This window comes from Drosophila nasuta, chromosome 2L, assembly GCF_023558535.2.
Source record: "Drosophila nasuta strain 15112-1781.00 chromosome 2L, ASM2355853v1, whole genome shotgun sequence".
NCBI lineage: Eukaryota > Metazoa > Arthropoda > Insecta > Diptera > Drosophilidae > Drosophila > Drosophila nasuta.
Window position 1 is genome coordinate 8,441,040 of NC_083455.1, and position 13,898 is coordinate 8,454,937.

The 13,898-nt window shown below is 40.0% G+C and overlaps 2 protein-coding genes across 5 annotated transcripts; both read left to right on the forward strand.

The window, feature by feature from the left end:
• The first annotated feature begins 522 nt into the window (after positions 1–522).
• LOC132787758 (liprin-alpha-1) lies at positions 523–10,803 on the forward strand. Of its 4 annotated transcripts, none has more exons than XM_060795043.1 (15): positions 523–718; positions 1,746–2,033; positions 2,094–2,195; positions 2,256–2,585; positions 2,709–2,834; positions 3,624–3,791; positions 3,858–3,977; positions 4,346–4,486; positions 4,945–5,877; positions 6,746–7,359; positions 7,416–7,618; positions 7,686–7,793; positions 7,861–8,180; positions 8,241–8,357; positions 8,421–10,803. In XM_060795043.1, the coding sequence occupies exons 2-15, from the start codon at positions 1,785–1,787 to the stop codon at positions 8,508–8,510; spliced, it is 3,621 nt and encodes a 1,206-aa protein (XP_060651026.1). In that variant the 5' UTR covers positions 523–718; positions 1,746–1,784; the 3' UTR covers positions 8,511–10,803. The 4 variants fall into 4 exon arrangements, with proteins under 4 accessions (XP_060651026.1, XP_060651043.1, XP_060651051.1 ...); XM_060795060.1 differs by having other exon boundaries at positions 4,346–4,474; XM_060795052.1 differs by lacking the exon at positions 523–718 and adding an exon at positions 762–858.
• A 625-nt stretch (positions 10,804–11,428) lies between these two features.
• LOC132795369 (myotubularin-related protein 2) lies at positions 11,429–13,898 on the forward strand. The gene is made up of 2 exons (XM_060806045.1): positions 11,429–13,105; positions 13,261–13,898. The coding sequence occupies exons 1-2, from the start codon at positions 11,551–11,553 to the stop codon at positions 13,584–13,586; spliced, it is 1,881 nt and encodes a 626-aa protein (XP_060662028.1). The 5' UTR covers positions 11,429–11,550; the 3' UTR covers positions 13,587–13,898.

Below are 13,898 nucleotides of genomic sequence, written 5' to 3' on the forward strand. Positions count from 1 at the left end.
ATCGAAACTGTTAACAGCTAGTTAGGGAAAAAGTGTTGGAAAGGCCACTGTTAATGCTCGATAGATATGTACGAATCGATAGAAATGGGGATGTACCGAAAATTATAATAAAAAATTCAATACCTGTTCAAGTTTTTAAATGTTATTACAAAATATATATGGCGCAATGATATAAATCATGTGATTAAGAAGCAGTGGCAAATAATTTCCGACTTGAATTAGTATGAATATCGATTCCACGGTTAGCATGTAGAATGTTAAACTTTCTGATAAAAATAGCGTTACCGGATTGATAAGTGTAAGTTTTAATTTTTTTAAAAATCTATTTTTACATAAGAATCTTTATTTTGATAAGCTTCAGATAATATTTAAATAGTATAATTAAATATTCAGGATGGATAGACGGATGCAGATATCTCCAATATTCATCAATACATGTTTAGGTATAACCACTAAAGTGATAATAAAAGTGGTATATTCTAGTAGATTTAACAACATTAATTAGTACATTTCGGAATTCCAAGTGCGGTCACCCTGGCGGCAACCAAAAAAGAAACTAGAGCTGCGTTTTTTCGCACATAAAAATCAATCGGAAATAAATAAAACTTACTGTAATTGCGTTAATTAAAAGCAATATATGCAAAAGCTGAACAGCAACAAAAGTTGTTGTTGCTGCTGTTGCGCTGTCGCGGTGCGATCGATCCTTGTTGGCTACGGGGTACGTGTTTTGCGCCAGGGAGGAAGGGAGTTTTTTTTTGCTCTTTTTGCATAAAAGCCGTCCTCTAATGTTGAAAGAAAAGGCGTTTTTACCAATCATTAAACAACGAGTCAAGTGCAGCAGCTGTTAGCAAAGCGACGGTGAATTTAAATGTGTTTCGCATAATTGGTGTTGAAAGCGTGTGAAATACATTAGTTATCTATTAAAAAATTAAAATATAAAAGAAAAAACGGTGCATATGTGTGCGTGCTGGCATGCGTGTGTATGTATATGTATAAATGCTGTGTGTATGTGTACGCACTTGTACATATGTGTATATGTGTTGATGTAGAAAACTTGTTATCAATGCGGCGCCTATGATAAACGTCTTATTAAACATGTTCAGTGTAGTGCGGCGATCCAATTGGAATGTCTTAACCCGTTGAGTGGGCGTGCAAAAGGGGCGAGGGAAAGTCAACATAAACAAAAAAGTGCAAAAGCAATGCGTGGGTGATAAATACGTGGGCAATTTAAGCATTAAAACTGCTCATTAAATTATTTGACATATGTGCATAACAATTATGTGTTGTGGTGACACCCATTTTGTAAATAACGGTTTAGTGAATATTTTACCGATACCGGTATTACCGTTTGTAGGTTAAATAAATCGGTAAATTACCGGTAAATAGATTTAATATTGGTTTTAACCAATACCTATATTTTGATAAGCCGAATCGGTTATAATCGGCAAAAATTACTTAAATATCATTTTTTAATCAACTTGAATTTAATAGTTGCTAAATAATATATTTTTGTGTTTAGCCAATAGTCCAAAACCTAAACCAGTATTTACCGGTATCAGTTTATGTGCCGATTATTACCGGTAATTTTGTGAGCAACTATAATACATTGTGAATAACGATTTAGTCAGTTGTGGCTGGTAAACAAAAAAAAAACTTGAAATTTAAGTGACAAACTGAATGAAAATTAAATATTAGGAGCAGTGATTGAGTGTTATTAAATATTTTCGAAACGCATCTATTTGCAGTCTTGCATGCGTGCCCGTGCTCTGGCGGCCAACTAAATAATGTGGAACATGATGTGCGACGTGATGCCCACAATATCGGAAGACAGCATATCGCAGCGTTCCTCGCAATTCAGCGGTGAAGATGCTAACTTTGAGCAGCTCATGGTCTCCATGCTCGATGAGCGCGACAAGCTTATGGACAGCTTGCGCGAGGCGCAGGAGCGACTCGGCGAAACGGAGGTGAAGCTACACGATGTCGAAAAGGAGCGCGACAGTTTGCAGCGTCAAATCAATGCGAACTTGCCGCAGGTACGTAAATGAAGCATTCGACTAGCTGACGAGATATTAATCCAATTGATTGCCACACAGGAATTTGCCACGCTAACCAAGGAGTTGACGCAGGCGCGAGAAACGTTGCTAGAACGTGACGAAGAGATTGGTGAACTGAAAGCAGAACGCAACAATACAAGGGTAATTTACATAGAGAACTCTTTAGAAAAATCACAACTAATTGTCTAACTTTTAACTCAGCTACTGCTGGAGCATTTGGAGTGTCTAGTGTCGCGACATGAACGTTCGCTGCGCATGACAGTCGTGAAGCGACAGGCGGCTGCCCAGAGCGGCGTCTCCAGTGAGGTGGAGGTGCTGAAAGCCCTCAAATCACTGTTCGAGCACCACAAGGCACTGGACGAAAAGGTGCGCGAGCGTCTGCGTCTCTCGATCGAAAAGAACAATGTGCTGGAGGAGGAGCTGAACACAACCAAAGAGGAGTTGACTCAATACAAAACGGGCGCCATTCCAGCCAACTCTGGCGTCAACTCCACTGGCATTGTCAGCGGTGAGAATGGCATTAAAGAGAAGGTATGTGTTTGTATCCGTATCTCTGATCTAGCTGCTTGTGTGTTTGTGCAATCAAGCATGAACTCGAACATTGTACATTCTACAGCTTTTGTTATTTATTTGAAATTATTATTGTTGTTGCAGCTGGCAAGCGGTGGCGGCAGCGGAGGCAACAGCAGCGTTGGAGGCGGCGGTGTCAATGGCGATGCCACTGAACTCAACGAATATGCGGCCAAAACGCACGAGCTGCAAACGATCATCGAGAAGCAGGTGAGCGAGGGGAGCGACAGCTATATTGTATACCTTGCCTTATGCAACGCTTAACGCCAAATGACTCAGTTCATCGTTGTTTTGATTTTGTTGATTATTGGTGTACAGCATTTCAGTTGCATTCGAAATGCATTAAATATTGTGGAATTTGTATGCTACAGTGAAAAATGCTTAAATGCGCCTCTTATATCAAAATATTTTTAAGAAATAAATTTAACGTTTTGAAGCAACAGCAATTCAAAGATTCTTAAATCATTAATCAGTTCAATTGAGTATTAGATATTCATTAAATAATGATCAAATATTGTTTTTACCTACTCATAAATTGTTTTTAACTGATTTAAGATGCTTTGTTAATATTGCCTATTGGAAATTAAGTATACGTACATTTCACTGCTGTGCATTAATTTATCCACAGTCGAAATGCATTACAATTTTATGGTATACTAGACGGAGAAATTTAAAATCATTTAGACACGAATAGCAACTCATAAATATGTGTCTTAAATACAGCTCGTATAAATGTTTTTATATGAGCTTATTCCACTTGGAGAGCACAAGTAATATTTTGGAAAACATATGTCGAAAATATATATAAAGAAAATCAAATGCATGTGCTTGAATTATTTATTTATTTAATCTAAAAAGAAAGATTTACAGTATTGAGAAAAAGATAAAAATTTGATTTTAAAAATAAACAATATAATATAAAAATAATTAATAAGCAAAATGGGATCTATTTTGAGATATTAATTAATTATTTTTTATTTGTTATGTGACAACTTGCAGACCGCAGAGCTTTCTCAATGGCAGCGACGCGTCTCCGATCTGAACAACAAAATCAATGAGCTGGAGGAGAATATGTCGCGCGTGCAAAAGGAGCATTGCAAGGCGCAAGATCAGTGCTCAAAGCTGCAGCGAGACTTGCGCGAAAACGTTGCACAAAAGGAAGATCAGGTGAGCAACTATAGGATACATTTTATATTTCAATAATAACTTGTATTGGTTTCTGTCCTTTTAAAGGAGGAGCGCATAACCACGCTGGAGAAGCGTTACTTGAATGCTCAACGCGAGTCGACGTCGCTGCACGATCTAAACGAGAAATTAGAGCAGGAATTGCGGCACAAGGAGGCGCAGCTTAAGGTGCGTAGAGTTCGATTGAACAACGCGATTCACATGGAACTATGGTTATGGTTACAAGGCATGGGCGAAATCCACAAAATTTGCACAACAAATTCACAAATTCCCATGTTATTTATACACAACTCGTTATAGTTGATAAGTTAGAAATAATATGTACAAATGCTAGACAGCGATTTGAACACTTGACAAGCAAACACTTCAATGGCCAGTGACTTGTTAGTTCGCCCATGCCTCTGTTTATCGCTAAACAAAACAAAAACCGTGACTAATAACACATGATCCCACGATCCACATACATACATATCGAAACTAATTAAACTCCCACCTCCCCCCGTCCACAATACATCGCCTGCATTGAACGACGACAGCTGCACGAAGAGAAGATCAGCGCGATCGAAGAGAAACTCGAACTATCCGAGCAAAAGTTAGCGCAACATGCCAAACTGCAGCCGGACATGGAGGAGCAGCTAAAGGCGCGCATGGAGGCATTGACAAAGGTAGGAAATAAGGTATGCACTCGAACTAATATGCGCGCCGACAGGTTCCATAAGTATATCAAAAATCAATCTCTAAATCTAAATTCTAATTTCGATTATCTTTCTTTATCTCTGTATTTATTTGTATTTATTTCGTATTTTTGTTGTGAGTATATACATGACTTCCTTGTATAACTCTCTTGTCTCTTCTCTTCTGTATTTTTGTATGATATCCACAAAACTAACAACCAACAATTCCAAGAATATACAACTCTCTTTTTCTATATATGTAACTCTGTCTTGCACAAGAACTCAGCGCACCGCAAACAACAGAAAACCAATCACAAAACCAAACCAAACCTCAGAAAACTCCTTCAACAACAACAACTCACTTATAGCTTTCATTACTATACTAACTATATATTTTCTTGTTGACAACTTGAGTGTGCAAACAATTATTAAATGCTTTTGGCTGAACAAACAAATTACAGGCTCAAGAACGTCATGGTTCGGCTGAGGATCGCATACGGGGCTTAGAAACGAATTTGGATGAGAAGAGCGCCGAGGTGGTAAGACTGAATCAGCGTCTCAAGATGAATGAGGAGCACAACTTACGCCTTTCCTCTACGGTGGATAAACTGCTCTCTGAGTCCAACGAGCGACTCGAAGTGCATCTCAAGGAGCGCATGCGTGCCCTCGATGAGAAGAACGCTTTAACGCAGGAGCTGGAGAAGGCACGCAAGGTAGCTGAGGAGTTGCATCACGAGAAGAGTGAAATCATGAAGGAGCTGTCGAAGACACGACTGGAAATCGAGAATTTCAAGCGGCAGTTGCTACAGCAAGAGATTGCCTACAACATTCAGCAAACTGAAGCTCTCACCCGCAGCCTTTCGCCCAGCAGCGTGGTGGACGGTCGGGATGGACCTTTTACGCGCAGTGCATCGCACGCCAGCTTTGAGACGCATTCACTACGGCGCCAGAGCAAATCGCGTCTGTCCGAAGAGAATGCTTTGGCCCGCTCCATGGCCGAGCAGGAGTGGGAGAAGCTACAGATGCAGCAGGTGGCGCATGCCCAACAGCAAGCCTACGAGCTGGTTGCCAGCGTTGCCGATTGCGACGAGAACGATGCGTTGTATGCCGCTGCAACGGCGGACATGATGTCGCCGTCTGGACATACGGATGCCCAAACGCTGGCCATGATGCTGCAGGAGCAGTTGGATGCCATCAACAATGAGATACGTCTCATACAGGAGGAAAAGCAATCGACAGAGGCTCGGGCCGAGGAGCTGGAATCACGCGTTGGTAGTCTCGAGCATGTCAACCTGTTGGCCCGTGGACGCTCCATGGACAGGCAGAGTCCAGAGATGAGCGGTCGCAGCACGCCAAATAGTCCACAGCGCGATTTCATGCAGAAATATCATACGGTGAGTTAATGGTCATCACAACATATTCGCTATCTGGAAGATAAATGTGTATAGTAGACATTAGAACCACTAAACTTTAGAGCTTACCCAAAATGTGTATAACATGCAGAAGAATCCGTTGTAGGGTTGTATTAGTAGATAAATCTTAAAAGCTACGTAAGTAAATGCCACCAAAGTTTGCGACAGTAATTATTTAGCTAGGGCTTAGATAAACTTTCACTTAAAGCTAACCCATTTAAACAAAAACTATTACTAGTGTATGATTCACTATAATCCTTTTGCTTCGTCGATAAGATTGGTTCTTTAGTTTAAATTTGTTATACTAACAATTTGAAATACATAACATCAGTCACCAAAATTGATTTTAACAGCTGTTGTTTTAAAGTTAGGCTCTTATCTTAATAGTGTATGAGTGATAATAATAGTGTGATGAAGGAGCAGTCAGTGTGGTCATTCTAAATGGTTTCTACTCGATAAATAGTCAGTAGGTGACTCGCAGTTATATATTATGTCCAACAATTTACTTAAGATCTTATTAGTTTGTAATTTGGACGATGAAGCTACGAAGCAGTTGTCTTAAAGTTGGTTTGTATTTATGATGATAATAGTTTGAAGCATACTTAATTATCTATTCACCCCAAACTTTTTACATTGTAGTAGTAATTACATTGTCTTAAAGCTAAAGTGTTAGCACAGTACGAATTATATTCTGAGCGATAAGGTACAATATATTCAAAACATTTTAATTAACTATTGTTAATTTGGATGTATCCGAAATGGCTATTTGTGAATAACCTAAAAATAGCCAGCGGATAACTGTCGAGCACACTCAACTGCAACTTTTTCACCAATTTATTTCCATTGACAGCTTAACTTGCCTGTGCTGTCCAGTGATGCGTCACGCGAGGAGTTGCACGGCGGCATGTCCACCACCGGCGATTCGAGTTCTGGTGGAGCTGCTTCGCCATTGACCGCACGCTCGATGCGTTTGGAGCGCGTCGCCCAGGCGTTGGCTCACAGCCAGGAGGAGCTGCGTCGTCGTACGATGGCGCCAGCTGCGCCACCTAACCTCAGCTCGCATATGGCATTGAGCAGCCACAGCTATGGTCTGTCACCTCTCAGCTCCCGTTATGGCAGCCAAGAGTCGCTGCGTCACTACAACACGATGGGTTCCATGTCCATGCTGCAGACGCCCACATCGGGCGTATCGCGGGAGGCAGCTGCCGCCGCGGCTGTGCAAAAGAAAAAGGGTATCAAGTCTTCGTTGGGTCGCTTCTTTAGCAAAAAGGAGAAGGTCAAGGGTGTTAAGGATACGTTGCCAGATGGTTCGCCCAGCATGATGTCCATAGGCAATTTATCGATTGGTCTGAGCGAAGTTGACTCCAATTACGATGTCATGAGCATGACGGGTGGCATGATGCCTCGCATTGCCAGCGCCCAGGGCTCGAAGATCAGCAGCGTGGACTATGGCAGGCAAAAGAAGTGAGTTTTTAAATGCAATGCAAAAGTGAACTATACTAATTGATCTTTGATTGCAGAGACCATGATTATCGCAATGATTTACTTGGAGAGGCCATGAAAGCGGGCACGCCATTCGCCCTGTGGAACGGACCCACCATTGTCGCCTGGCTGGAGCTGTGGGTGGGCATGCCAGCCTGGTATGTGGCTGCATGTCGCGCCAATGTCAAATCTGGCGCCATAATGAGCGCATTAAGCGACACAGAAATACAGCGGGAAATAGGTAAAACACTAAATACTCTACGATTCAACCAGTCGAGCCTTAATTAAAATTATTCTTCGCTCGACAGGCATAAGTAATCCACTGCACAGGCTGAAGCTGCGTTTGGCCATACAGGAAATGGTTTCACTAACTTCCCCCTCAGCGCCGCAAACTTCTCGCACCACGCTGGCGTTTGGTAAGCGTTAATAATATGAAATAGCGTGGATAATGAGCGAAAACTAATCTCGAGAATGTCTTTGCAGGAGATATGAATCACGAGTGGATTGGCAACTATTGGTTGCCGGGCCTGGGACTGCCGCAATATCGCACAACCTTCATGGAGTGTCTAGTCGATGCACGCATGTTGGATCATTTGACCAAGAAGGATCTGCGGGGACAGCTGAAAATGGTGGACAGCTTTCATCGCACCAGTTTGCAATACGGCATCTCGATGCTCAAACGCTTGAACTACGATCGCACTGAGCTGGAGCACAGGCGTAAGATGAGCGAGAATGGTCTGTGCGATGTGCTCGTGTGGAGCAATGAACGTGTCATACGCTGGGTCAGCAGTATAGGATTGAAGGTTTGTGATACAACTTATTGTCTGAACTGTGCCTACATTGCAAACTCTTTTTCTTTTCAGGAGTATGCCAACAACTTGCTTGAGTCCGGTGTGCATGGCGCATTGATGGCGCTGGATGAGGGCTTCGACGCCAATGCCATGGGCTTGGCTCTACAAATACCCACGCAGAATGCACAGGTAAGTGATAATGGTATTTAAAACGATTTCAGCATATTCACTAAAAATTCTGTTATTTCTCAGGCTCGCCAAATACTCGATACGGAGTTTAGAAACTTGTTACAAATTGCTACAGATCGCAGACCAGATAGTGAACAGCGTAGCGCATCCTGATGTAGTTATAGTCCGCCCACAACATCGGTGGATGAGTAGACTCAATCAAAGAACTTCTGATGAAATTGAAAAGAGAAGCATGAGAAATGAGAAAGAACTAAGAGTGTCAGCCAAGCGACAATTTTTCCTAAGCGCCGCTGTTGGACAAAGAACTAAATATGATGGAGAAGAATATACAAATGAATGAAGGAAACATACAGAAATAAGAAAGTAAAGCAGACAAACTAAGCCACAAAATTCTAACAAGAAAGACGCAACGCAAGAGACTCCCAGGCTCAGAGAATACTGACTGGGCCCCCCGCCCCAGCATACAGCATAATGATGAACGTCTAATCTATTTATATAAATACACATAGATACATACACAACAGAAAAACAGAAACAAAAACAAAAAAACACACAAACAACACAGACAACACATAGCAAACAAACACGAACAGACTCACACAGACACCCGCATATAGTCATATAATCCATAACAAGACAATGTATACAAGACATAGCACATACTCTATATAGGAAATATATAATACAGATACATACAATTCGTGTATGTAGGAATGTAATTTGCATGAGCGCCCTGCTGCTGCCGCTTCTGCTGCTGCATTAGGCATGTACAAGTTTTAGAAGCTAATCATTTTGTAATTTGTTTACTTTTTTTTAACTATTAATATTATTATTAATTTTTTTTTAACAAAGTGACATATATGCATATACATACATATAATTTAATATTGTAGATGTAATTGTAATTGGGCTTGCAATAGACTAACAGTATTTTGTTTTAGCTGGACAGAATGGACACAGAGACGGAGATTGATTGATTGATGCGTGCTTTGAACCAAATTTTGTAACCAAACTTGATTGTTATATAATTTTTTAATGACATTATGTACAGTTTAATTTTGTTTAATATTCTACTCTTTACATATGACATTATGGCATGTTTTTTTATTTGTTTGTTTTTAGTTCTCTTTTTTATTTTTTGTTTTGTTGGTAGTTGTAATGCACAAGGCGCTCCCATTTAGTTTATTTCAACTAATGAACAACAACAACAACATGCACAACAATCAGGCATATAGCAAACAGCTGCATATACATACAAATATATACGCCTAGTTTAATATACACACATATAAAGCTCACTTATACAGTAAATATATAAATAAATATTTATATATATACAATACACACATATATATATATAAATGTATAATTAACATTATCAAGCATACGTGTAACTAACATTGAAAGTATTATAGAGCAAAGTGAAATGAAATTAATGAAGAAAGTTAAAGCAAAAGTCGCAAGCGCCCATTTATCAACTATTTACATATGAATGAAATCGAAATAACATGAAGCTTTAAAGGCAAATGAAAAGAAGAAAATTAGTGTTTGGCCTTTGCTTTTATTGAATTGATAAAAGATACCACTTTTAGACATGCTACAAAATTAATATTTACGTAATAATTTGACAACTATTGTAATTGGCAAAAGTTGAAGCTCGAATTGCAATCCCAATACCTTGGCTTAACTTTATAAATATGTATGAAATATTCACAAAGCATATCCATTGTTTTTCAAAACAAAAACTCTCCTTTCCTTAATTTTATGTTGTTAATTTAGTTGATACGCATACCCAAACTAAGGCAGCAAATAAATTAAATTTTTTAATTAATGCAATTAGTTCATTCATACAACCACAAATCACTAACAAAACAAAATACATTATGTACTTATATGAAAAATGTTTTAACGAAGCACACAAACTGCCTGTTTTGTAAAACATCTTATTAGTTTTATGCAATGGGGTATTACGAATAAGTTTTTTTTTTAATATCATTTGAACAAAAACCAAAACTGAAACTAACGCTTTGTCTTTAAGTACATACTTATATAGAAACTATAAACAAACAAAACAAAAAAAAAACTTAATTTTCAACTGTATTAGCAAAATTAATAACAAATGCGTAAAAACAACTACAGCTAAGACAATATCTAATCGTCAACAGGATACATTTGACTATATATGAAAAACTAAACTACAAAAATAACTCCAACACTTTCTGATACAATATTTCAACATATTCAGAATTAGAGTTCGCTTCAATAATTTATTTCATTTTCTTTATTCTTAATATTAAAAAAGATAGTTGAGTCTCGTAAAACTCTTTTTAGTTTTTTAACAAGTAAAATACTTTCTGTTGATGCTTAGCGTATTTCATATTGTACGTAATGGTAGCATTAAAATTCAAAAAATTAATCTAAATTTATAAATAACTAATGGGAAAAACTAAGTTAATTTGAGCAAAATAAAATTGGTATAATTGTTAACTTTTGTTGAAAATACATAACAAAAAAAATGAAGAAAGAAATACACTTAACTAAAGTAAAACTAAATACAAAATATACAATCTATTATTATACAAGGAAACAAACAACATACAATATGTACATATATTTATATAATATTGTGAAAAGAAAACTAACAATTTAGTAAAAGCAAAAATTCCGTTTAGGAGTTTTTTATATGTACCATATATATAAATTAAAATTTATTACAAAAAAAAAACTAAAATGTCTAGTTATTTGAAAATGATATAATTTCACTTATCAGTTAAACATGCCGCAATCTTAACTAAATGGATTGTTGGCTGTAATGTAAACTAACAGCGCTGCACAGTTGTGAAAGCACTGGCTCGATTGATTTTTGAAAATTCTTTCAATCCCACCTTGCGATATCATAAGCAACGACAAATATATATTTTTTGTATAATAAGTGATATGCACTTTTCAAAATGCGCTTTGAGAAGATTCAGTGCTAAAATTAAACATTTTTATTTATTATTCGGCTACAAAATATCGATGTTTCAAGAAAATTAAACAACATCGATGTATCGATAGAGTCATCGCCGTTTTGCCACCTCTAGACAGTGAACGATAAATAAAAAAAAAACAAAGAAATTGTATTTAATTAGATGCAAAATTTGTTGAGGTTTAAGTGTACTGCAATTCGAAATTAAGTTGACATTTCACTGTAATGGATGCTACATCAAACCAGCCCGATAAGATGGCATCAAAAACAGCGAGCAGTAATTCGCTGGACAGCAGCTCCAAGTCAAGTTCACTGGGCTCCAAACATGGTGCCGAGAATGGCGTTTTAAGGGACACGCCCTTTGCTTATCTGGAGGGCGAGGAGGATCAGGATCAAAAAAACGACGTGACCTATGTCTGTCCGTATCGCGGACCCGTCTTCGGCGCCCTGACCATAACCAATTATCGCCTCTATTTTCGCTCGCTGCCGCTGCGAGATCAGGAGCCGCCGCTCGTCGTCGATGTGCCGCTGGGTGTAATAGCGCGCGTGGAGAAGATTGGCGGTGCCACGTCACGGGGCGAGAACAGCTACGGCATCGAGATATTCTGCAAGGACATGCGCAACCTGCGTTTCGCTCACAAGCAACAGAATCACTCGCGCCGAACCGTCTTTGAGAAGCTGCAGGCGAACGCCTTTCCGCTTTCTTACAGTGGAAAACTATTCGCGTTCGCTCATGCGGCTGCCGCGCAGCCAACAACGTCCAATGCTAATGCGGCCGCTGTTAGTGCAGGTTGCGATGGTTGGGCTGTCTATGAACCGTTAGCGGAGTTGCGACGCCTGGGTGTGCCAAATGACATGTGGCGTGCCACCAAACTTAACGAGTCCTACGGCATTTGCGACAGCTATCCGGCAGTCTGGGCCGTGCCCAAGGCCGCATCCGATGATTTCTTGCGGCGCGTTGCCCAATTCCGTTCACGTTGCCGTTTGCCCGTCTTGTCATGGATTAATCCGCGAACACAGGCAACGATCACGCGATGCTCGCAGCCGCTGGTTGGAGTGAGTGGCAAGCGGAATGCGGATGACGAGACGTATCTGAGCTACATTATGGAAGCAAATGCACAATCCGATAAGCTAACAATCATGGATGCCAGACCAAGTGCGAATGCCATTGCCAATAAGGCCAAGGGCGGCGGCTACGAATCGGAGGATGCATACAAGAATGTGGAGATTAATTTCCTGGACATTCACAATATACATGTGATGCGCGAGAGCCTGCGCAAGGTGAAGGAAGCTTGCTATCCAACCACTGATGACTCCAAGTGGCAGACGGCGATTGACAGCACATTGTGGCTGAAGCACATTCGTTGCGTTCTCGCTGGCGCTGTGCGCATTGTGGACAAGGTGGAGACGATGAGTACTTCCGTTGTGGTGCATTGCTCCGATGGTTGGGATCGAACCGCACAATTGACGGCGCTATCAATGCTGCTTCTCGATCCATATTATCGCACTGTCCGCGGCTTTGAGGTGCTCATCGAGAAAGAGTGGCTGTCGTTTGGCCACAAGTTCCAGCAGAGAATCGGACATGGTGACAACAAGCACTCGGATGCGGATCGTTCACCAGTCTTTCTACAGTTCATCGACAGCGTGTGGCAAGTTAGCCATCAGTTTAGCAATGCATTCGAATTCAATGAGCACTTCCTCATTACTATTGTGGATCACTTGTACTCGTGTCGCTTCGGCACCTTCCTCTGCAACACGGAGGCGGAGCGTGTGGCGGAAGGTAAGCCCCAAGACTATACAAAAGAAATCTTAAGCAATTTGACATTAGTTAGCATTTATTTATTTAATTATTTAAAATCTGTAACCTGAAACACGCTTTAAAGTGTACTCTTCAATTTTCCCTCATTCTCATCATTAACTTAATTGCAATTTCAGATCTGAAACACAAGACCACCTCACTGTGGACGCACATTAATTCCTCGCTGGACCAGTATTTGAATCCATTGTTTCCATCATTCACACATGGCGCGGAACCCGTTTTGCGTCCAATTGCCAGCGTACGTGCCGTGCGTCTCTGGAAGGGACTCTACTGCCGCTGGAATCCTGGCTTGTGCGCACCACAGCATGGTTGCCAGCGCACCCGAGAACTGCTGTCCAAGCAGGATCAGCTCTTCAAGCATGTCAATGAGCTGCGCTTGAAGCTGACAAACCGCAGCAACAATATGCAGACGACAACTCGACTGGCATCTCCCATGCATTAACTAGTATTTTCCAGCTTAACTCTATTTGACAAATTAACTACATATGTATTTAACAATTATATTAATCCCAAAAATTATGTTAATAAGCAAAATAACTGATAAATTTGTAAGCGCTACACACTTGTGTGCATGTCGTTTGCATTCATTAAATGTAATTCTCTGCAAGCAGGGCATTGTCGATAAGGAAATTGCAATCGTAAAATAAAAGCAAAGTTGGCTGACAATTAAGTCTTATGAAAAAGAACTGCAGATAAAACATAATGTGCTTTCAATAAATTTACATGCAAGCAATAAAAAACCATAATTTGACTT

Coding starts and splice junctions, on each gene's coding strand:
- LOC132787758 (XM_060795043.1), top strand. CDS start 1,785: ATGTGGAACATGATGTGCGACGTGATGCCCACAATATCGGAAGACAGC. Junction 2,586..2,708: donor AGAATGGCATTAAAGAGAAG/GTATGTGTTTGT, acceptor TTGTTGTTGCAG/CTGGCAAGCGGTGGCGGCAG. Junction 5,878..6,745: donor TCATGCAGAAATATCATACG/GTGAGTTAATGG, acceptor TTCCATTGACAG/CTTAACTTGCCTGTGCTGTC.
- LOC132795369 (XM_060806045.1), top strand. CDS start 11,551: ATGGATGCTACATCAAACCAGCCCGATAAGATGGCATCAAAAACAGCG. Junction 13,106..13,260: donor GGCGGAGCGTGTGGCGGAAG/GTAAGCCCCAAG, acceptor TTGCAATTTCAG/ATCTGAAACACAAGACCACC.